General features: G+C 33.7%; 1 protein-coding gene across 1 annotated transcript in view; it reads right to left on the bottom strand.

Annotated features, from left to right (window-relative positions):
* The window catches only part of CenG1A (Centaurin gamma 1A), a 288,986-nt gene that overhangs the window by 9,771 nt on the left and 253,126 nt on the right, over positions 1-26,089 (bottom strand). Inside the window, exons 4-9 of the mRNA XM_073084020.1 lie at positions 9,178-9,319; positions 8,703-8,837; positions 7,650-7,777; positions 2,941-3,468; positions 1,204-1,369; positions 169-369 (exon numbers count right to left, since the gene is read on the bottom strand). Of these exons, the coding sequence (XP_072940121.1) occupies positions 169-369; positions 1,204-1,369; positions 2,941-3,468; positions 7,650-7,777; positions 8,703-8,837; positions 9,178-9,319 (1,300 nt within the window). The remainder of the gene's footprint in view (positions 1-168; positions 370-1,203; positions 1,370-2,940; positions 3,469-7,649; positions 7,778-8,702; positions 8,838-9,177; positions 9,320-26,089) is intronic.

Raw genomic sequence — 26,089 nt, 5'->3', positions numbered from 1 at the left:
TCGATACAGCCATAATTTGCTAGATTGCTCGGGGAATGACAACTAGACTGCCAGTGTAGTCGCTACTTTTTTACGTTTGGTATTATTTTAGTTCGGACATATCTAAGCCAAGACCCGAAGTATTAATTGATAGATCCCTGCATACAAAAAACTGTACAAAGCCCGTACCTTCATCCCCATCCTTCTTAACACCGCTACTCTTCATCCTGCGGTGTCGTTTCTTAACGTGGGGCGTATCTTTATCGGTGCCGTTAGTGGAGCCCACTTCGGCGTCGGCGAGCGACTGGCGGCTGGAGGCCGGCTCCTTCATCGTGTCGAACGCTGATAGCAGCGCCTTGTCCGTTGCGCGCGTTGGTTTGTCTTTGTAACCTGATGAAGAGGAACATTATTATTATTTTTCTATGAAATAATAAAGGGAAGCAATTCTTACCTTTACTTTTCACACAGGATGATACATCTTACTCATCTCACACAACGCATCGTTACACAAATTTAGGGTTAAAATAGTGTGCTTCACAAATTACAATGTATCTCGAAGTACTTCACATATCTTCTATATTTTACAATCACTGTAGTTATCTGTTTTGTATTCTATTCATAGGAGCAACGACAACTCGCGCAGATCGATCGACATTAACTAAAAGAACCCTAAATGTTTTGAACTAAAAATTAATTACCAGTTATGAAAATCTATCATCATCAACCCATTACTGTCCCACTGCTGAGCACGGGTCTCCTCTCGGAATGAGAAGGATTAGGCCGTAGTCCTGCTGGCTAAGTGCGAATTGGTAGATTTCACATACATTTGAAAACTTTTTTTTTAAGAATTCTTAGGTATGCAGGTTTCCTCACAATGTAAAGAAGTTGAAAATCTATAACGAACCCAAATTAAATTGGAGTCCTATTAAACCTATCTAATATGACATAGAGATTTTCTTTTTATGAATATTGGTGAAATTTTAATTATAATTTCAAAATAAATTCCTATATAAAACAATGATATATTTTTTACATTCCGGTATAAGTGAAAGAAAACCACTATTATTTTAAGTTACACATGTTTATGCTAATAAATCTTTGAAAACAGCTGACTCAATTTTAAAAAGGCTTAAATAGGATAATATTAACTACAAATCTTTGTGTATGAAATATAATAACATTATCGGAATAGCTTACTCCAATGTCAAAATGATCTCAACCTACCTAAGGATAATCCGCCAATGCTGTCATGTATGTCCAGGCTGGTGTACCCATTGTACCCAGGGACCGTGGTGATGATGGATTTAGACCCACGCGGCTTCTGACCCGGAACCTTCACTGTGACGTACTGCAGAGATATCTCTTTGCCGTTCACATCTTCCATGTAATCCTGTGGATAGAAATAGAAACAACATTTCACATGTTATAAAAAAAATATCATGTTCAAAGTATTAAAATAGAATCATTGATTTATGGCCAGGACAATAGAACCAATAGCAGTTAGATGGTAAAGGCATTGTTGCAACACCTACATTTGTCTTATAGTGACAGTGCTGCTATGTTCTGGTTTGAAGGGTGAGATAAAGGGACATACACAAGGCATTTTTTTTTTTTATAATATAAGAGTAGCAGACGAGCATGCAGTCCACCTGATGGTAAGTGGCTACTGCCGCCCATGGACATCTGTAATAAACCCCAGATAGGATTAGATATTCCTACCTGAGGTCGGCCACAGATGCGCCGCTACCCCTGAGGACTAAGCTGGAATGCCTCGGAAAAGTCTTTCTCCCTTACCACACCCTTCAAACCGGAACACAGCAGCACCTAACACTGCAGTTATTAGGTAGAAATAGGTGTGGCGGTGGTGCCGCCGGAGTCGAACCACAAAGGGTTCTACCACCTTCGAAACCAACCAACTTAGCCCAGGAAGACAAAGATAGGAAGTTGATAACTTATAACATTACTTGTTTTGTCGCTCTACCAAACATGAATCTACATTTCATGTATTCGCCTTTGTGTGTATATGATTTATTAACATTATCAGTCTTCAGTACAAGACAGTTCTAATAAATCTAACTATATCTACTATAACAAAATTATGAGAGTATTCTACAATATCACAATCAGGCCAATGGTCCAATCGATCATTATTTATCACAATAATCAATTGTGATTGAACTAATAAATGCTCAACAATCAATCTGCATGCAGGCCCAGTAACCTATTAATTTAATCAGATATGTTCTAGAAAATTGAACCAATACATGCAGATTCATGTTGTTGTATGAAAATAGAGTGCATTTTTGATTGGGAACATTCTTTAAGTGGTAGAACTCTTCGTGGTCTGTCTACGGCGGCACCGTCTTAGTCCTCAAGAGTGGCAACATATCTATGATCAGCTTCAAGTTTATCTGTTCTGAATGGATTAAATTACAGATATACATAGACGACAATGGTCACTTACCATCAGGACGGCATGCTCACTTGCTATTTCACTTACAATTACTGATATAACATACCAGATGTTGCTTCTATTGTGTAAAACATGGAATGGAAACAACAAATGGGAATTCTATTTCTAATTTGCAAATCATTGAAACCACGTTTCAAGTATTATACGCGAACGTTTATTTGAACTTTGACAAGTGTCTGCATCGTTTATTCAAGCGATACGCAACGTGCACTGCGATATTAGGCTCAATAACGTACAAGTGACGTGTATTGCTTATTTCTTCGTTCGCTTTTTGAATCTCTAAAACTATGTATAATAAAATACTTACTATTAAAAAAAAAAATGTATAGTCCGCGTAGAACTGCTAGTCCGCTCTGAATATAGAAATGACTCGCGTCGCCATAACAAATTGTATGACTACACGTTTTTGCAACAACTTCAGAGCGGACTCGCAAATTGGCGCGGACTATACTTGAATTTGAAATTACTATGGTGCCTCTAATACTCACGTGCAAACTTGGATGATAAGTCAACCGGCCATCATCGCAGAGTGTCACATACTTCTTCTTCCACTCCTTATTCAGCGCCTTGCTGCTTTTCTTGTACAGGTGGCCTTGCTTCAGCGGGATGGCTCTCCCCGACCCGAGCTCACCGTTCTTAAGCCTATCGTCGCCTTTCTTCGAAGGCGTGAAGAGATTGGATCTTCTCCGCGACTTCCGCGATGTGGTGGGCGTAGACGACGGCGTGGGGAGATCTTTCGGATCTTTGATCGGCTGGAGATTGTCCAAGCAGTGCGGGGCAGTGAACTTGACGTTGTTGTTCTCTGTCGCGATGGAGACCAGGCCTGATGAGGAGCCATGGCTGCCGAGTGAATTGCCCCAGCGAGAGGAGGTATCCGATCCGTTGGTGCTGTGGATTTCGACCACGTGAGTTGATGAGATTCCGCTGCTGTTCGAAGAGGCGTCGAAGGAGGACGCGCCTCGGTGCAGGTGGTGGGAAGATGCTGACAGCGTGTGATGGCTGCGCGGGAGAGAATCCTGGAAGTAAACAATATAGAATTTGAGAGTTAAGTTTTCAAAGACGTTTTAGATTTATTTAAATCCTTTAGACAATATGTTTTAATTTGAAGCAAGTAAGGAAGATTTGTCGTAACAGAATTCAATAAGATTTACCCACAAAAAATGTATGACAAATAATGCAATCTTTTAAAGATATAATATGATTGAATAATTTTAAAAAACATGACTGTTTTTATACTTTTTATGATACAAAAAAAAACTAAGAATAAAATCCGGACGTGATTTTCTAACGACTCTGGCAAATTACCTGCTATAATACCCCACTAACGATTTCTACTAGACAGACTTAGAAATTTTACTTTTTGCACCAATATGAGAGATTTCCCGTCATCGTTACTACATAATTACTCATGACACATACTTACTTATATACATGGTAATTCTGTTTGACAGTGAAACTTGTAGTTGTATAGAGCTGTAATTAAAGAATACTGGTTTCCATTCAGTAACTTCCCTTTCAAACACCCACACTGGTACTCCATACAACTCATAAGCGCTCACCAAACAAAATAATAGGAAGAAGACACCGCGAGGAACATCGTCTCACAACTTGTATTGTAAGTGATCTTGTACCATGGCGATAAGTATTTGTTACGATTAACGACCCACGATAGTATTTTTACGACGTCAATTCATTACAGTCCCACTGCTGGGCACGAGTGAGCTCTCAGAGTGAGAAGGATTTAGGTCATAGTCCAACGCGCTAGCCGATTGGTGAATTGGTAAACTTCGGACACTTGAGGATTTTTTTAAAAGAACTGTCAGGCATGTAGGTTTCCTCACGACTCACCATGCAAGTGATAAATAATTTCTAATACGCACATAACTTAGAAAAATATCAGAGGTACGTGTTTGGATTTTTGGCGTATTTTTAAGTAGGTATATGTTTTACTTAATGAATCTTATTCTGAACACATTATGTGCGCGAATATAGTGCATCCTACGCAAATTGACAAATTTTGATGTAGTTTAATATTTAGTACGCGTTAGTCTATCTCTATTTTTTTTTTAATTAAGCGATACCAAAATATAAAATCGACAATCCCATGATAACTAATCACAAGCTGGCCCTTTTCTTGACCGGCCATCCAGACACCGGGTGCGAATCTTCGTTTCCCATTGATACAACAACCGGGTGTAAGTGCTCGATCGGCACCACGCACCACAAGTACTACCCACAACGAGATGTAGAACAAATTCCAGCCCGCATGCTTTCACAGGATGCTACATCTTACACATCTTACACAATGCATCGTTACACAAATTTAGGGTTAAAATAACGCGCTTCAAAATTACAATGTATCTCGAAGCACTACAAATACCTTATATATTTTACAATCACTGTAGTTATCTGTTTTGTATTCTATTAATAGGAGCAACGACAACTCGCGCAGCACCTTCGACATTAACTCGCGGGTTTTTTCGAATTTTACACAAGATCCCTAAATGTTTTTGATATGAAAATAATATAGCATATATTTGTAACATTTGTAATGTTGTTCATGCATTTCTAAGATTACTCTATAAAAATTACATAATGACACGCGAAAATATTTTAAGATTTCTGTATAAATTTAAAGACCACGTGCGGCAATAGCTCATCTATTCATACACCTGTATAGGGTTTTACTTTCCGAAAAATCTTTAAAAATCATCATCATCATCAATCATTTTCCACGCAAGAAATATAATGGCCCTATAATGGGCCATTATATTTCTTGCTAATTCTTAACTATATTGATAAACATTTTGAGGTACCTACTGCCAAATTTTTAAAACATCTGGTTTATTCAACATTGAATATGTTTACTAACATGTCAACTCAAGGACAGACGAAATCTAAACACACACATTACGTACATAAACAAACAAACGCAAGTTATTTATTATGAAATGTATTGACAGACGTATGCAACATTATACTGGTTTCTTTGCAAACAAGGAAGTTGTCACATGTGTTATATGATACTTGATATGTTTATATTAGCTATTGCTAGAATAGTTTTCTATGTAAGTAATTATAGTGGATTGTAGGTTTGTTATTGTTCTTATGGATCATATGTATGTGATATATATTATGTGTATATTGATGAGAAGGTGAAGTTCAAATAATAATCATCATGATCTTCCCATTTTTGTGCTTATGTCATCTCCTCTTAGACAGAGAGGGGTTTAAATCCACCCTGGAAGAGTAAGCAATCCTAATCCTTAACACTTAGTACACAGATTTTACAATGGGTATCAATGAATCACAGTGATCATTTTAGATCAGATGAACTTAATGCTCTGAACGACTTGCATCAAACAAAAAATAGTGTATTAAACAACCCTGTAGTTTACCTAATAATAGGTAAAAACTATCACTGAACAGTGGTTCTACCTGAGGCCCATCACAGGTGAATATGCCTCATAGGTAACTGCTAACCTCATATGTAAGACAGCCAGCATATATCTCACTCAAATACATCTTCGGTCAAAAAATATTGCTTCTACAACCTTGCAAATATATATTAGTAACAAAACATCACATTTGAAATAATCTCTTGGCAACAGATCAACGGCAAGTATGTCTCATTTCTATTAAAAAATAACGCTAAGAATATTTTAGAAGTTTTGGTAAACAATAATAAATAACAGTCTTCTCACATTTCGCATTAACTTATAAAATATATTGCCAAAAACTATTGTTTCAGTCAAATGGATGTCAACATTGGGAACGGTAAATAGTCAGCCTTGAGACTAAAAGTAATCTCTTGATGACAAATAGAAACTGGATTGTTCAATGCCACTACATAATTAGAGAGAAAATGTGGTTGTTTAATATTCTTTTTCTTACTAAGGATCTTCCAGTCTACAAAATATATTACCAAATTCATATACCATCCATTGTTAATAAGTTTGTATCATAAATAAAAAAAATGACAAATATGGTGAATTAAATGGAACAGGAATTGTATGTTCTTCGGGTTCTTGAAGGCAGTCACAATTGTATTAAATTTTTCATTTTTAGATGGACAACTACAACCATGTTTGCATGTCCTTTAGTAGCCAGCATTTCATACAGAACAAAATGTTTTATTAACGATTATGATGACATTTTATGAAGCAATCAATCACCCACATTCCTACTAGCCTACTATAAACATTTTGTGTGTCAAATGCATTTACAATCAAGGATATTTGTACCACACTATATGCATTTCATAGCATAAGAATGTATTGTATTATATATAGATGATTATTTATTTACCATTTATATAATACATAGGTACTCTGTAGTCCTGGTACTCAGTAACTTGATCATATATAAAGTATATAGCTCAGTGCTAAATATAGAATGTAAATTGATATCAATATTCATTGGCTAGTGGCCCAATTAATTGATTGACGCAACACTAATAGGGCCCTAACTGCAGATCTACTCCTCAATTTAGAACTAAATGTGGGTTAGCAACAGTTAAGACTGCATCTATTGAAGATAGGATTTATAGGATTCCATTCTTCTTAATTTCGATGCAGTTTGATCTCTTTTGCGCCAGACTTTATGACACATTATCATCACTCTGAATTATTGTTAAAAATGTCTATCATACCCACAATAATTATAAAACACAAATATAGGTACAGACGGCGGGAAGAGACTTTGTTTTATACTATGTAGCGACCCACAGTATCTACATAACATAGATAGTAAAACTAATTGTGGAAATTATATTGTAAGCTTTAATAAAACACTATTAATCAAGAATTTAAATACAATATGTGCAAAATTTGCCTTTTTAATAAATTTGGTAAAATTATGTTTATTAAAAAGAACCCTTTTGTACATAGACATAAAACACGTACATTAAATAAATATTGGAATAAACGATGGCACGAAATTAATAATTATAGTAATAAAAGTAAATTATGATTATTTGTACTTGAATTTTTGTGACAATGTTTTTGTCTCCATGTTATCAATATTTTTTTATCATCGTATAGTCATATTGTAATAATCTTATGTACTGTCAAGAATCAGTTTTTCCAGATAAATTATTTAGATAAAGAATTCCCGCTTCAGCTTCAGACGAAACATAGCTAGAAATTATTTGCGATTTACTTTGTCTAATCTAATAATAAATAGACGATTGTCTTACCTTGTAAAGGAATGTAGAATGGTTGTGGCTTGGTGAATTAGCCAAAGGTTGAGGAGTTACAGGCCTGGATCCCCCGGATAAGCACTGGGAAGACGCGGACAGTCTCGTGCCCACGATCTTCTGACACGCTGAAAACAACACACATAAAATCACCACGCACTCAACAAATAACTTCGATTTATAAAACGCAAAACATTTAAAACACTATTCCGATTCCAAACACGGCAACAATACATTTTAATAAACGGTAAATATACACACGCACATTCAAATTTAGCCGATTTCCGACGGTCGCGCTCCTCAGCTCTTTGAATATTGTAACATGAACTCCGACGTCTCAGACTCGATATCGGAGACATGTTCGATTTGAAAATGAGCGTTTTATCCATCTCGCCATTCAGAAATACCACGATAATATTAAATAACACACAACAACAGACGGAATGCCGGTGACATTCAACGGCGTCCGCCTCAAAAAATGTAAACAATGTGGAACGAACGAACTTGAGTGTACGAATGTACGAATCGTACGACCGCGCACCGCAGGTCCGGTGTTACCACTGCGGCGCAAAGAATTCCCCATGCGTAGCAACACGAGCTATCTAATATCTTCATTCAGGAGACGCAGCGTCACGCAAAATGATTCGTGCATACGAATGCGAGAAAAACGATATTATGTAATTGATCTGTTTAATCAGTTGAATTAATAGTATTGCTGTTCGTTCTTCTTCGTTCGCCTTTTCCTACTTAATCAAATAGCAAGTACGAAAGTGTGTTTTTTTTTATTATATTGACTTTTTAATTTTTTATTGAATTAAACGGAAAAAATATTTTTACTATTAATTACTCAAGCGCATAAATACCTATGTAGCACTTTTCATTTCATGAAATAATATTTAGTTAAGGGGATTGTACAGATATACAGAGGTAATTGTAAAATCCAAAAATAGAATTGTAACGAAATACTGAATCCGTTCTCGTCGAGCGAATTTAAAGTACAATTGCAATGACATCATCTGAGCAAAAAAAAGTAAACGTATTCGTTTTACTAACCGTCTTGGAATACTCGTTCGACGTTTAAGCCATACGTCGCACACGTCTCGTAGTAAGAACACCTTCGGAGTTCATTCGATAGCTTGCGAGCACGGTTGTCGTCCACGACGCGCGGGCTGCTTTCACTTATGGCATCTGGAGGAGTAACAGATCATTAAATAGGAAATAATCTATTAGAAACACGGACAGAAATTATAATATGTTAATCGTCCGCCTCATAACAACTCACCGGAGGCATCAACACGTGCGCACGTAATATGGTATAATCGACCAAAACACTTTCTCTTTAAGGTCAAAGGTGTTTACCGCAAGGCTACGGTGATGTGTGGAAGACATTTGAATAATATTACTGACCTATATTCGTGAGAATATTTCTATACATGAAAGTTAATAGTATATTAACATTATTATTATATTATTATATTATATATATTAGATATATTTATCAATGTAATAAATTAGAAAAACAACCCACCTTGAGTTCCAACTAGTATTATAGGTATTTCTGCAGAATTCCTATAGTGAGACATTTTATTGAAGTAATTGGAGACAGTGTTGTAACTGATCTCGTTTTCTAGACTAAACACAAATATCACTGCATCCACCCACGCTGTAAACTGTAACAAAAGAAAATGATCTCTTTAAAAATCCTGAAAGATCCTCTCCATTTTTATAGTAAACCATAATTTATAGTTGTCTACCCAAATACAGGTAAATCGTGTTTTAGATTTCAAATAATCACTTCTGGCTCAGTTGAATTCATATTAATCGAGTTGTTATCTTGCCCTATCATCCGTTTTATTATCATATCTCTTGGGATTCAAACGTGAAGTTGACTTCATTATGTAGCATTTCACTTTTAGAATATTTCGTAACATATAGTATGAAAACAGTTATATATATATACAGTACCCAATATATACGGTACTGTTATGAACAAGATAGTTAAAACATTGGAAAATGATATAAACCTCTAAAAACGTACGTAACATGGTAATATTATTTCGCAATATTACGATTCTTACGTAAACTCCCCTAACGCACGAGTCTGCGAAATTATTTATAAAGAAAAAATCCACCCCAATGTTTTAGCCCATAATTATTACGTGGGGTAATTTCTAGCAGTGGCGAGGGAAAAGAAGGGTTATACATACACGTATGAAAATATACGTATTATAGTTTATGTTTAAATAATAATACATTCTATTTAGTTTCTTCTATGTTGTATCTTCATTAGGTGAATCTAATGTCATTACAAAATTTAAATTGTAAAATTTAAATTGTTTCCATTCTACATCTGTTAAAAAAATCTAGTAGGTATTTAGAGACGACGTTCACATTGTATAATAATAACAAAATCAACATTTCATTCAATAAAACATAATTTCTCTTTCTTTTAAGATAAAAAATAATATTTTGCTAAGTAGAAGGTAATTATTACCAAAAAAACTTAGTCTGCGAACCATAATAAATATCGTAACGAACAAAATTGTACAGAGGGTACAAAGAGCTAGAGTGTGTATGAATAACAGAGCTTCCACTTGAACGGAGGTACGTGCATATGAGGGTGTCACCCCTTTCCTCTGAACAACAATTGTAAGAGGAGACTCGTCATCCGGATACAAAATGCGTGACACAGATGCAGGAGGGAAATTTTTTAACGAAAAATGAGCTCTCTCCTTAAATTTACTAATTACTTCATTTTGAAGAAAAAAAAGTGACATCCTAATTGCGTTTTGTGTAACAAGTAAAAGAATAGCTTCATGAGAAGCATCGTAATAAAAATTTGAATTTGAAAACAATTTGCGCTGAAATTAAGGAAAATAATGATTATTTAATATAATTTAAAGTAGAAAGTCAATAGGGTCAAAGATCAAATTACTCATAATATATAAAAATTCAACAGAACTAAAAGCGTATTTAATTTGAAGGTTTTCTGATTAATATAAAATTTTCAGATAGCAAGAAAATATAATACCATTTAAAGCTAAAGATAATGAATCATTATCAAAATGATAAATTTTGTTACAAATTATGGGAATTATTGTTGTTATCATATTTTATTTCCTTTAGTATTGTTATGAGTCACTTCAAACTTAATGTCACAAATTAAATATAAATAAAGAATACAATCATCCAATCACTTCCAATAACAAGAATTACACTTAAGTCACAGTATTACAAGGGATATCTGTTTATTATATGTATGGGTACAATGACTGCAATCATATTGCGTGCCACGATCGCTATAATGAACCATTGAAGGGTTATTTTTACGACCTATACACGCAAATGATATCAGATCTTCCCTTCAACTATACGCAAATATAATCCACCAAGCCTTATCAGATAATATTTACTTTTTAATAATATTACACTACACATTACACAAAAGACCTATCATATATAGGTATTCGATATTCAAAAAATTAATAAGCATTAATCAATTGTAATTAGCGTTCGATTTCATAACGGTATCATCACACAAAACAGAATGAATATAAAAAATAAATATCTCACCAACCGACTACAGCATAAGAAATTTAGTAGTCGACACTTAACTTTACTCGCTACCCCACGGTTATTTCCAGTGACATTAGTAAGTGATAAAAAAGTAATAAATCATGAAACACTGTCACAGTGTGAACAGGGCGGCGCGCTAGGAGCGACTGGGCGGGCGGGCGGCTTGGAGCCTAGACCGACGAACTTCAGCGAAGCCTTTACGTTTACGTGTTTCTGTTTCACTTACACGCACTACAAAGGCATTTGTAAACGAGATGGTGGCAAAATGCACTCGCTTCGAGCTTTGCATTATAGTTCACTCACTGATATTCCCAGTTTATGGACGCTCAATGACTTAGCAAGTTAGTTTAACCATAATATCAAAGATAACTTATTCTGAAGTTACGAAGATCGATAAAAAGAGATTACTTTTTATGTCAGCATAGAAAATTCTTGGAAATACAAATTGTTCTACGGGCTTCTACGAAGTACCGAATATTTGGATATGAAGAATAATATTTAACTTAAGTTTTAATGGAAAAATCCCTCGTAGAAGAGATTTTTATCAGGTTTGAATAACTCAATGGTATAAATTAAATGTTACAAACGGATATTTTGTTATTCAAACCTAATATTGTTTGTGTTATCGCCTATGATTCAAGTTATGTTATATTACTACTTTATTCGTAACAGTGTAATCAAATTTCAGTGTTTACAATTTTTTTATATCGATCAGATGTCGATCAGATATTTAAATATAAATTAGTATCCGAGGAATTTTATACGAATCGCAAATAAAATCTAAGTTACAAAGAAACGAGGTGTACAGATAGTGGAAAAAAGGCAGATAGAGCATAATTCGAGACACGCGTATAAATCAAAGTCCATTAATTGCGATTTTTTTTTACCATTATTCAAGCCTTTGAAGATAAACACGATTAGAATAAGTTAGTCTACTACATAGTAGGTACACGTATTAATAAGTAAAAGCAATAAGCAAAATATTTTATATACCACAAGTATTTAAGGACACTTTGGATCTTAAATGTACATAATACGTCACTTATCCAAATTCATATATTAAAATTTGTACAAGTTTTATTAGTCTCAATTTATCAGTTCTTTCTGTGAATCTGAGCTCTATCTACATTTTTCTTGTACGTGACTAAATAGATAAAATAAAAAAAGCAAAAAGTTATTCGAAGAATCTTTAGGACAATTTTCTTTTGACAATCATTTCGATATCAATAAATTTCGATACAAAACAAGAATATATTTAGCTTTGTGAAATAAACAACAAGTATATAAAATCAATGTTTTATATCTTAGTATTATAAAAACTTGATTGATTGATTTGTTATAGGAGCATATTTTTCGAAGATATTGGTATATTATCAGTGTGTAAAGCAATCTAACATTTTTACTTGATATTTCATAACAAACAATATCGCTAATAATGTGATTATGAACTTTTATCTTTATTTCTTAGATAGGGGATTGAAGCAAACGACTAAGAACGTAGGAAGTAATCGAATCGCTTGTACCGGTTGTACCGTACGTGCACTGCCGTCAGTAGGCGGGGCGGCAAAATAATTCAATATTTCCCTGGAATGCGGGAGAAAAATATTGACAGGCAACCGTGATAATATAAAGCCAACGCTATTATAATCAGGGTTGCCAGATTATTAGAACCCGATATTGTATAATAAAAGTATATATAAGTTTAATTTTTGTAAGTCGCAATTTATACATTTTTACTTTATAAATAAAATCGTTAGTTAATTTTTTAAAATAGAATATCCATTGACAGAAAAACATTTAAGATGTTGGTCTTTTTTTTGTACAAACCAGTACGACAAAATAAGCAAGACTATTGGACAACACAATTCATCATAATGGGGATGGGGATCATCATAAATCTAGATTTAAAAAAATAAAATTGTAAAGCAGCCCTAATTGTTAGTCAACAAGTGCGTAAATTATTTCAAACGATATTTCCGCACATGAAATTATTACGTTGTAGGTATATATATTTTGTGTATGAAGCGAATATTTACGTTTTGTCGACGTGTATTGCATTATGGTTATGTAGATTTTAAATGTAGCCAAATAAGTAATTGATCGGCCATATAATAAAACAACTGCATTACCTATCAATTACATCACAATTGTGTAAAGCGCCTAGATATATTATAATCTCGCGACTGCATATTAGTAATGGCAGAATAAATTCAGAGCCGTGCGTATTTATTGCTTGACATTTATTCCCCGGGCATTGTTTTGAATACTCGTTTCAATAAAAATGTAAGTCCAAAATGACCGTATTTTTATTTGCTTCTCGTTTATTCTTTATAGTGTGTGAGCGAGAAAGACATACAAAAGCGTTCATTTTCAATAACATTCTTCATTAAGTCACACGCATACTAGATTTTCCACACATAAACATTCACCCTAAAAACAACAATATTATTTTCACATAAATCTTCATAATAAATAGTAGTAATAATAAAGATGTCTTAGTACGATAGAAGTGTGATTTGTCCTATCGGTTTGTTGCCTATCAGTTTTGTTGAAATTCCAAATATATTGGTTATAAACGGTATAGTACTAGTACATAATAGCATAGTCTAATAAACTTTATACTTTAGGTATAATACGTACGCACTGTAAATTTTCAGCCTCTACGTACCTATACACCTACAGCGAGTATAGATTCCGTAATTACACTGACACAGCTTCGCTTGCAAGGGCGCATGGAAGTTAAAATTTCTAACTAAACTAGGTCTAAAAGCTATCAAGTTGTACTTAAACTGAAGTTACGACATTCAAGTTAAAAAATACAGAGTTTTACACGGAAATTACAAATTAAATTACGATTAAACGCTACCAACTTGTAAGCTCAGGTAAGTAATTAGTGTAACCATCAAAGGTAAATATGTAAGCAAGTTTTTAAATGTTAATATAAATGATACTCCAAAGCGTAGCAATTTGTGCTAACTAACTAGTTGAAACTTTTTGAAGTCAAATAAAAAATAAAAAATGTTAATATTATTGAAACATAAATAGTTAAAATATAATTAGTTGCCTATTATAAGCATTATTGGTTGGCGGTAATTATACAACGTATTAACAAAAAAACTAGGAACATATAGGAACACTACAATGGAAAAGGAAGTAATTTTAACATCGGACGTTTCGTTCATGGAACGAATTTTGCTCATTTCGCCACTAACTGTTCCGCTGATAGTCGCGTTATTATCTTTTGAGGGCGTGTATCATTACAAGCTATATGCACTATCCATTACTGGCACAGTAATATACAATTTTGTAAACATAAACAATAAGAATTAAAAATGATTATAAGTAAGTATTTGTTATTCACTAGAAAATGGTCTTCTACATTTGTAAACTTACACGGAAATGCTCTTTTGTGAAAAAGTAAATGGGTTGCCCAATACCCAAAAAATCAATCTAGAGCCAGATCACATAAAAACGTCACATACAAGAACATCAATATTAACAGCTTATTTATAATACAAACCTCAACATGTGCAAGTTACTTTATATAACAATAAATGCGAGCGGCAAATTATTTTGATAACGTATCCGGTACAGTGCACTGATGCCTTACTTCATGAAGTAAAAATAACACTGCAATCAATTATAATCGCAAGTAGATGTTAGGTGGATTCGTTGCATAGTAAACAAACAAGCTGAACTAGGAAGAATATTTACTACAAGGATAACATTACTTTACACTTACTATTGCGATGTCGTACATGGAAGGATTGTAAAAATATCGGTTGCTTTACTATAATATAAAACGGAAAGGAAATTGTCGCTATTAATACATATATACCTACACAAGGTTTTGTAAGTAATGTTGTATAAAAATAAAGAAAATAAATGAATTCATCTTGTTATTTATTTGAATCCCAACCCATTCGAATTATTCGAATATAATAGTATAAACTTTGTAGCACTGTATAATTGTCCACATTGGTCCACAATTGGGCGACCGTCGGTGGCAAATTTTCATAATTTCTTTGAAAAGCATTAAAAATTTATTATACATATCTAGCTTGGCTCTACAAATATGAGCATATTTATAAATTCCAACTGAAGATTTAACAAACTTGGAAATTTGTCGGTTCGCTTGAAGGGTTGCCCGTTCAACAGAATGAAATTTCCCCTCATAAATAATTCAATCTTAACGTCAACATGTCAGCAGCTACTAAGGTAACATGCTTTATTATCGCGTCACACAAGCAGTCTGGATAAAATAAACAATATAGCGAGGGTTTATTTCTTATTATTCTACAGCTACAGCTATGCTTTCTCCTTCTTTAATATTATTGTATTTAATACGTTTTTTTTTGGAATTAAAAGACAAAATTATAAAAATAAACAATTTGTTATTTATTGATGAAAATTTAACTATGATTTGGATAGAGGCAAAAATAAATTAAGGTCTCTCTGAAACATTTTGTAACAATAGCATATCTATAAAATAAATTTACTGCTTTTGTTGTCTCGTAGAAGGTATTGAAAACAGGTTTCCAAGCCCCCGACAACTCGGGATACCTCGGGGTGCGTTCCCAACAAAAGAAGTCATATTATCGAAAGTACCTACGTATCTACATTTGTGTGTTGATAGGATTTTAGGGTTCTGTGTGACTGTTAAGTAATACCTAATATTATTACTTACAGATTTTAAACATAAAAATGAAATGAACGTCCGAATACTTTTCTGTTACCCTAACAGTCTTTGTAGTTTTCAAAGCCATATAACGGCAAATATAAAACATTTTTCATTAAAACTTTAAATTATTCTAACTCTCTCTCTCTCAACAAATATTAAAGCATTTTTATAATAAAAGCAAACAACAAACTCTGTTATTAAATTCAGAAGCAAAGTAGTTGCAAAAAGCAAAATATGCTCGAAGAGATAGAGTGTATTAGTTTAATGAAAAAATATGAGTATGAGCATGCAAAAATATTGCTTATACGGTACCACTAACGCAAGTGCCTCACACACATAGGTATTTTACACGGTGAATAGCTGAGAATAATGCGGGACAGGTAACCCGATATAATGTCGTGACCCACGCCGGTCTTGCGTACGCTGTCGGTGCTATATGATACTTTCAGGTAGGATTGCCAAGTATGCAACAATAAGTATTGGGATTTCCTAGCTTTAAACGATCTCAAAGCAACCTAAACAATCTTAAAGTATAGTGTGAAACGAAAATATTAGACGTTATTTCGTAACACATACAATAATTATATTTCAACTAAGTAATTTCATTTACATGAACCGTAACGATATTAAAGTAATAATTGTATATATTATGACAATATTAAAGGTGTTTTTGGACGATAGACGAAAATGCATATTTTATTAGCAGGAGAATAGCTGCATATTCGTTAAACAAAACATGAAATATTTGGCGTACTTGGCAACCCTACTTGTAGAGCTAACTTATACTGTAATGTGGTCAAAATATTTCCGCTCATGCATCCGCATATGCAAGTAACGATAAAGGGACGTTCTGTTATCATTAAAAATGCCGTAAATAAAATATTTATTATACTAACAAATTACTTAAAAATTGAGATTGAAAAATAATAGAAAAAATTGTCTGAAATTGTTTTCAATTCATAAAAAGTGTAAATAAGACAATATAAAATCACTCAGCAAATTTTATAGCTCATCAATTCGTAGTGCTTTGAAAAGGATTGTTCATGAAAAGTAAATTTTATTATTTAGCATCGTTAAGTTCAGAATTGTTCTGTACACTCTAAAACATTAAAGTATAAGTCCCTAAGGTACGAGTACGACGCTCATAGTCATCGCGTCTTTGTATAAACGAGGTTACTGACATTATCTCCTAATAACGCAAGGTTATTTACAAAAGCGCCATGTCACTTGAGTTTAAGTTCATAAGGGTCAAAATAGGTTATTTAGACTGAGCAAAATTGTATTTACGTGTCTGGAGCAATACCAACTACTATTCTATACAAACGTGTATGAGTGAAAACGTGACATTGAGATGCGCTCACAAAACATCACACGCCATTGGTCCATCGCTCATTATACCCATTGAAAACAAAACAAACCATGACAACCAACGCGACGTGACTTATTATGAACACTTGAAATACGAATAAAAAATTATGTTACACTTAGTTAAGCATAGAATTAATATATCTCATTTGCAATCTGGTGGGCGTAACAAAACGCAAGTAAAAAAATAAAGTTGACTTTATTATAAACGAGTAATGTCAATACACTTCAAAACATAACACGCTTGAATGAACAAGATATTTTGCTAATAAGTCGATAACTTTGGTTAAGACACGCTCATTAATAACTACAGAACCCCATCGGAATATTTCATGCACGAGTAACCAGGCACGTGTCTGAAATTATGCCCAATTAGAAATTAAGTAGCGAAAGATCGAATGTGTAGTTAAAATTGTTAGCATAGCACTATTCGTACAAAACGGTACGGTAGCAAACAGAGCCAAGCACGAAATTACAGCCTAATTAAAGAACCCAATTCTAATAAAATTGTCTCCGGCCGACTGCTTCGGTAGAACTCTGTACGCATTTACGTTTCCGCAACACATTTTAACAGCATTATCACCCTTATTTCAATACTCCAAGGTAAGTTTTTGTGAGATAAAGCGAGTTTGTAGCTTTGTTTTGTTTTCTAATATTATGAGTTAATTTTCTTCAAAGTGCCCTTTCCATTTATCCTGTCTCGACCAAACTACGAGTATACGCCGGAGGCAAAACGCCTTATCAAAGGAAATTCTTTTACGATTACAGCACACTTAAAAGGTAAAAAAAACTATACAAGTATAAAAAATATATTTGTCTTAAGTACCTAACTATTTTCTCTACTTATCTGGAAATGGCTATCACTATGGCAACACTTTGGACGAGTGAATGATTTAATTCCATTCACTGCAATATAAACGGTAAAAGGGTTTTACTAAATCTAAAAGTAAAAGTTGAAATTCGAAATCCATTACGTTGTGTTGCGTTATCTAACTAGTGTACTTAAGGGACTTGGAAATTCCTATTTAGGGAAACCCCACCCTTATACTTCCAGCATAGACATTGAATGTTTGTTACGTACCTAATTTACAAAATTGATGATTGTGATCATAGATTAGTATTATCTATGATTGTGATATAGATAAACTGGCCTTTCCCAAAGTGTGTTTTGTTGTCATAGATTGTTGTAATTGTTTTTTTTTTAATTTAATTTGTTTAGACGTAAGTTTTAATTTATTTAATTACTAAATTTGCTGGGCAGATATTTCTCTTAAGACTGGGAGAGTCCAGAAGGATATTTCACAAAGTCTGCAATTATGAATGAAAATAGGTAACCATATGAGAATATATTTTTTATCTTACGCTAGATAGCTTCTACCTATAATAGCATTGTAGCATCTTATGTTATACGAGTAGGTATTGTATAAGTCGTTTGTCCTAAAATAATAACCTTTCTTCTATAGGTTAACGCTCCAAAGAACATTGACGGTAGCCATTACAATTCAGATCACGGCAGTCATCCTGGAGATGGAGACTAATGGCGGCCAAACATTCCATTTTTAAATAATACCTATTTATATTTTTAAAATTATTTTCCTCGTTTCATTTTCTTCGTATAATTATTTTGCGTTTCATTCAATGTTATTTTTGAAAGAAAATTAGGAAAATTAGTAAATGTAGGAAAATAAATTATAGAAAAATAAACAATTTAATTTACCAGGAAATAGTTAAGTAGGTATATAAATATTTACGTCATGACCTATATTGAAATAACACATATTTTTCGTTTTTTTGCTTCGATCGTTCTTATTAGTGATCGAAGGTTTTTTGACTTAAAATTTGAATTGATCGTGAATTTATCACGTGTATTTTTATAAATATCTACTAGTAGGTACTCATTTACATATTCGTGAGACGCAATAACCTATACATACCGATTTGCTTGTGTCGTTCCGTTCGTATTTTTAAATTTGGAATGCATAATAGAACAGTATTTTTATCACAGAGAAGCTATTCGCAATTCGCAAGCATTCCATGTAATTCTATCGACACAGTAGATACCTATTTGTCTCGCGTGACTCAGACCAAAAAATAAAGATAACTTCTCATAACATTGTATTAAAGCACAACTTGAACTTGTGTAAGTGACTTTGAACGGCTAGCAAACGATAACGTTGTGACTTTGACTTTTTACGTAATATCATTTTTTATTATCCATTAAACGACTTGATTGCTTTTGCGATTTTTTTAAGCTTTTCATTGTGTCCGTATTTCGTGTTTTATTTTCAAACCGGCTGAATTTGTCAACTTCAATGCTCTTGTTGAGAGGCGTAGTCTATATTTATTAGTCTGAGAGAATAGCTATGAATACCTACACGATCCTAACTGGTTTTTGCTTTAGCTACACGTGACAACGTAAATTCCTTAGCAGGGAGAATGTCATCTATTGTTTGTATACTTATTGACAAGATCTTTTTTTTATAATAATATGGAAATAAGCATTTAACTCACAGTAAGTGGACTACGGACATTGGACAGCTATTATCACTCCCAAATACGATTGCAGTCCGCTCTGTGGTTGGGAACAGATGCGTTATTATTCCTGAGTAGGTACTATGTAGGAACATCTCTACCTATGATAAATAACTATCATAAAATAACTATCATATCTATGATGAATAACTGTTCATACGTCATGATAGCGACGCACGGAACCCTGATACGCCTTTTCAGTACGGAAACCTAATTTATACAAACGTGTAACACGATATATAATATTGCGTAATAGTTTACGGAATAGCACTTGTTATAAATGGGATTATCTCGAAGTGATCGGTATTGTATGTAACCTATTTCCAAGGTAATGCCGCCTACACTTCTCTCGCATTATTCTCTACTTAAAACAGCAAATTCATTGTATAACCTACGTTATTTCTGCCTAACCTTTAGTCCAGATGAGGTAGAAAAAAGAAATAGCGGCAGGCGACTCCACCCCTGGAATATTTTAGGCAAGTACCTAATATATCATCGTAAATAATAAATAGCCTTTAATGTAGGTCATTTTATGACAATACCTTTTTACGAATGGGTCTTGTTTAAAAATAACTTCAGTTGTTCAGTATGCAAGTTCCGTAGTCGGCGCGGACATCCCTTAACTTAAAATTTGATCAGTTTCTCCTAAGTATATAAAATTGGTCCCAAGAAAATTTTATTATATACTAATCATACAATTTGTTGTTTAGATATAATGGCGTTTAACATAAACATTACATAAACATTCTTAATTTTCGACTAGAGCCTACGGACGAGTTAATATTTGACATTCCTTAAGCGAAGAGGAGGCCCCTTATATAAGTTACGGCTATGTAAATAATACATAAAACTCAATATTAAAGCGCAGGTGGTGCCACCAACCGGCTCTTAATGGAATTTATGAATAATCTTCATAAAATACATTGGTTATATTCTGAAGAATAGATAGATATTATTAAAACTGAGTGGGGTATGTAAGGTCGAGTAAATCTTAAGTCTTAGTAATTTTTTAAATGAAGCTAGGCGCCATATATGTTAAAAATAATAATATTACTATTGATTATTATTAATCATAAGCTGTTTGTTTCTAATCATCCAGTATTATATTGTCCTATGTTCAAAAAAAGTAAGTTTAAAAAAGAACAGAAAAGAGTACTCGAGGAATCTGCATATTATTTTGCAGAGATCTTGTAGCCCAGAATGTGGTTGAGAGATAACTATATGGAAATATAAACAGAATAAAGATAAACAAGTATAAAGAAGAAAATTTTCCAATTTTGCTTATTGTTAGAAATGAAAATATACAGGGATCACTTTTATTTAGCTGAAAATCTTCTCAAATATGCTGTAATTAATACTCCAATTATTTTCCAGAAACAAAAATAATTTCTAAAAGTAATCTTCAGCGCGACGTTAAGTTAAACAGTGGGTATACTACAAGTATACGAACTTGCCAAGTAACTCGGCGAAATATAAAAGTTTACCACTTACGGTGTTGTCACACTGTTCGGAACAAACTGCCAACTTTAATGAAGTTAAGTTTTGAGTGCTTGCAACACAGAGTACCGATGATATTAGGATGCTGTGCCGTCGTACGACATACTTTGGATTAATTTTACGAGGATATGCTCGTGGCACGTCCGGCGGTAATGTCGGCATGCTGTCTCAAATATTTATAATTTAAAATTGTACTACATTTTTATATAATATCGATGTAGCAAACAAGCCTGCAGTTTAACTGAAGGTATAAGTGGCTACTGCCGTCCATCGACATCTCTAATCAACCCCAGATAAAATTAGATTTTTACCTAAGATTGCTCCTTTTAGGACTAATTTAGAAAGCCTTGGATAAGTATCGATATCACACCATTCAAAACAGAACACAGCACCGCTTAGCACTGCTTTTATAATCGGAAAATGATATACAAAATGGCGATAACCATAAAATGAAAACCTATTTTTCAGTTGTTAAACATTAATCCTACATTTCGCGATCAATTTAAGATACATAAAAATGTTGCTATTTTCATTCCTTTTCAAATAGCAAATAGCTTACATTGCATTTTTGAAGAGCTACTGCTGAAACTTTTCCTGTAATACGGGACTCCTGCGAACGGCTTCCTGAAGTTAGCAATTTACCGTTTCGTTGATACACATCAGAGTTTTGTTAACATTTCGCAACTGAATATTACAATTGAACACTGAATTGAACGCTGAAATCGGGCTATGCAAATTGTTTCAAAGTGTTCTTGTATGTGGGATTAAATCAAAATATTTCCATTGAGAGTAGATTTCATACAGAATTGAAAGTCAAAAGTATGGAAAGTCAAATAAGTTTAACAGCTTCGCAAAGTATTTTAAGAAAAATCTATTCGAAAACTTTTTAAATTGTCCTCATAAAAAATCTTATCAAACATACCTATAACATGTTAATACTTAAAACGTTTTGTATATGCACTCTATATACTCTACATTTCTGTACGCCATTTTCCACTACAAATCGTTCATTATAGACGCTTACCTTGTAAATATTAAGAAATCGATCTCTACGATAGAGTCACGTCTTAGAATGGCCGTTGTACGCAAATTACGTAAATATATCGCAATGTCAAGGTCTAAACGTTTGTTTTTGCGTGCGATCATTATAATAATCGTGATTGATAGTAGATAACATAGAGAGTAGTGGTTGATCAGAATGCAATACTACTTGGTAGCAATCTATGAAAAAAAGCACAATTTAAATAAGTTTGTAGAGCATATAATTGTTTATTGAAGTTTTTCTTATAGGTTCTAAGGGTTCTAAATAGGAGATGAAAGATTGTTAAAAAACACCCTTCCACTAAATCCCAGAAGTACCTCACTCTAGAAATAGGTGTGGCGGTGTTACTTAGCCAGCCGATCCATACTGGTTTTACCACCATCATTGTTGAATCTTAAAAAATCCAAAAAAATCTTTTAAACGCGTCTCGATATTAAGATAGATATACGATGTACCACAAAGCTTGGATAATCAAAACGTCTAGATACTCATACGAAGGCTACGTGAACGAGCTGTGAGGCTTCGTTTAGACTTGAAAGGGTCCTGAGCTCATTGTAGCTCCTTTATGTCAGATAATTGCAATGTCGACCTACTTCCAGTCGTTACCTATTGCCTTGTCTCTGTTCGTGATGAGAATAAATAATCTTGTCGATAACTTAAGCTAACCGCTAGGGATGGGGTCCATAATAACCACTTTCCGTCGGAAAGTCGCTTAAAAATAGGCAAAAGTAAATAAACTTCTTTTAAGCCGGTCATTCGTTAGCGGCTACTTTGGTAAATGATCACTGTCGCAAACCTGATTTCCGGACGTCGATCATTTGACGGTCGGGAGTTATTCCGAGATATATTTTGGAGAAATTCTTAATACTATAAGGACGAAATAGTTCTTTCTATAGTATCTGTCTTTATGTTCATGTACGTTAAAAGCAGTCCATTTCTCATGATTTGCTAAAAAATACGAAAGGAATGTTTAGTGTCAGTTTCATTAGCATAACAAATAAGCCTTAGTTTATAACGTAGCAATTAAATTGAAATTTATTAATTCTTGTTCATGAAAATCAACTTAATTAATATCAGCACTACATCTATGAGATCCCACGTCCATTGACATCAAAGTTCCAATATAAGTTCGTAAAAAGCCATATGTGTAGTTATAACGCTACTCATGTAACTTTCGTGACATTCAGAGTATATCCAAAAGTCAGTGTACGGCTAATTCGTAGAGCCTTTGAAACATTGATGAACCTTCGCCCCCACACCGAAGACTTCATAAGGAATATTTAATTCATATTCAAGATACGCGTAGTTGAGGCGCGGCATAGGCATAATTAATTTCTAATGTTAAATAAGGCATCTAAAGTCGAAACAAAATAATTTTAAATATATGATTGTAATGTTAATAGTTTAATTTGGTACACTTTATTATTATTTGCAAGTTACATAAATATTTCTGTGTAATAATGTAATATGTATGCAATTTATGACAGTCATCATGTTATTTAAGAAAAATACTGAAACGCTTTGTATAATATTTAAGCTAAAAATAGAGTTTATTAAAAAGTGCAATAGATAACTTTACCAAAAATATACAATTTCTTCGTTAAAATTATTTTATAACCACAAAAGTACAGCAATGTTAACAAGTTGTCATGGATCTCTCAGAGACAATCTCAGTTAGGCAAAAAACAATCCTCAAGCCTCAAACCATTCTTTGTTCAACGTTCAACTCGTATCTCTCTCGATCAATATGCGCCATCACTCACGTACGAGTACGAGTATGTTCACAAAAAGCTTTTACGAACATTATGGAGATCCACGCGCCGATAGCAACGCCACCGTTGATAATTGACAATAATTATAAATAAATGTCACTGGCTGTTTATGTTGTGGAGTTCGGAACATTCGAAGGTGATTAATGTGGTTTTGTTCCTGATGGTTTTGTGGTATTTTATTCGTGTGCGGTCAATTTAAATGAAGATAGAGACTCAGATATAGATATAATATTTTATTGCGATACTAAATCTGTATACGGTAATTCATACACTAATAACAACGATAAGACTGGTAGTAGCAGAAGTAGCGAAGGATCTTTCACTCTAGAAGTCTAGTTGAATATAACAAGTATTACAGAAGAACATTATGTCAAAACATATATATTTCTCTGTCAATTTTTCATAATGGAGAGACTACCAAGTAATATGTGTAGCCAGCTTAGTGCACCATGAACTAAACCCTCCTAATTATAAAATTCTGAAAATATTCTCCTTATTCCGAAAATACAGGTATAATGTATGTTAATAACCAACAACTCCTTACCTAAGATCCAAATCAGAAAATATTTAATCACAATTATTTTCCACAGTCAATATTCAAAACCAACCTCGTATTCCTTCTAAGTCTTGAACACACACACAAAGTATTATATACTATTTAGCAGTTAGTTCAAAACAAAAACAATAGTAAGGAAGACGCCACTCCACTTAATTGGCGACAATTCAACGCGCCGTACACAACGTACTATAATTGCGTTATAAATTACCGTCACTGTTTCTTGCTGCAATCAAGGCGAATTCAATTGCCACCTTCTCTATTAATTTATTGATCTATATGCCCTCTTTCGTTCTGTACCTATTTAAACTTTAGTAAAACTCGATAGAGTTTAATTCAGTTTGATGTCATGTCACCCTACGAAGGGCGAGCGTGCCGACTGCTCGGCGCCAAAGAAAATGTCATGTTTAAATAAAAAAAAGTGTAGGTACGTCGTGTGTCCGTTGATCGATTGGGGAAATTTGCCTTTTCCGGTGGGTTTGTTAGCTATATGATTAACATACTGTAGGAAATACGTAAGTAGTTGTTATGGCATTAGGGTGGTAAAACCCTTTGTGGTTCGATCCTGAAAGAACCACTGCCCCGCCTATTACTGCCTAATTACTAGTAGGTGATTGTAATTAACTGACATTACAATCCTATGTGGGGTTGATTAAGGATATCCATGGGATACAGGGGCCATTTAGGCATTACATGATTTGAATGCCCAATTGCTATTGAAAAAAATACATGCGTTTCTTTGTAAGCACCAACAGTAGCAGATAGTCTTAAATTTGTATGGGATAAGAATTATGTATTAGAAGCAATTATCATTTGTCTTATAGGTAAACATACTAAGGAAACCTACGTGCCTAAGGTTTCTGTTAAAAAAAGTTCTCAAGGGCATATGTAATGCATTCCGCGGTTGGCCAGTGTCGTAGTGATGCTATAACCTCACAAAGAGATAGAGATTTAAACCTTAACAAAGAGATATGAGCTTAAAGCTTAGCAAAGAGTCAACTAGGCCGTCGCAATCACCGGCCGGAAGGCTGCAATGAGTTCAGACGATGAAAGCTTTATGGAGCTTACAGTTCATTTTAACTTGAATGGAAATCAAATAATGTAGATAGAATTCCCTTTTAACTTTGATGGATTAATCGTAACACTAGCTATTCCTACTGCAATAGCAATTCTGTTATATTTTGCTTACAATGTTTATACCTAATATGTATTAAGGTAGGTATGGTATGAAACACTCCAAGATAATACGAGTACTATCAAAGTACCGAAGGTCCGTCCGAAGATTCGCCGATTTCCAACACCCGATGCACCTACGGATATCCGTTTCGGACGGGCTTTACAAGGAAGGTATACTATTAAGGATGTGACGATTGCACCGAAACTTTACTGACGGATTTACAGAGAAGTAGATAGAATACA

This window comes from Epargyreus clarus, unplaced genomic scaffold, assembly GCF_041222505.1.
Source record: "Epargyreus clarus isolate Ecla_fem2 unplaced genomic scaffold, WU_Ecla_fem_2.2 ptg000019l, whole genome shotgun sequence".
Lineage (NCBI taxonomy): Eukaryota > Metazoa > Arthropoda > Insecta > Lepidoptera > Hesperiidae > Epargyreus > Epargyreus clarus.
Note: the sequence above shows the minus strand (reverse complement) of the source record. Positions and strands in the feature narration are given on the sequence as shown.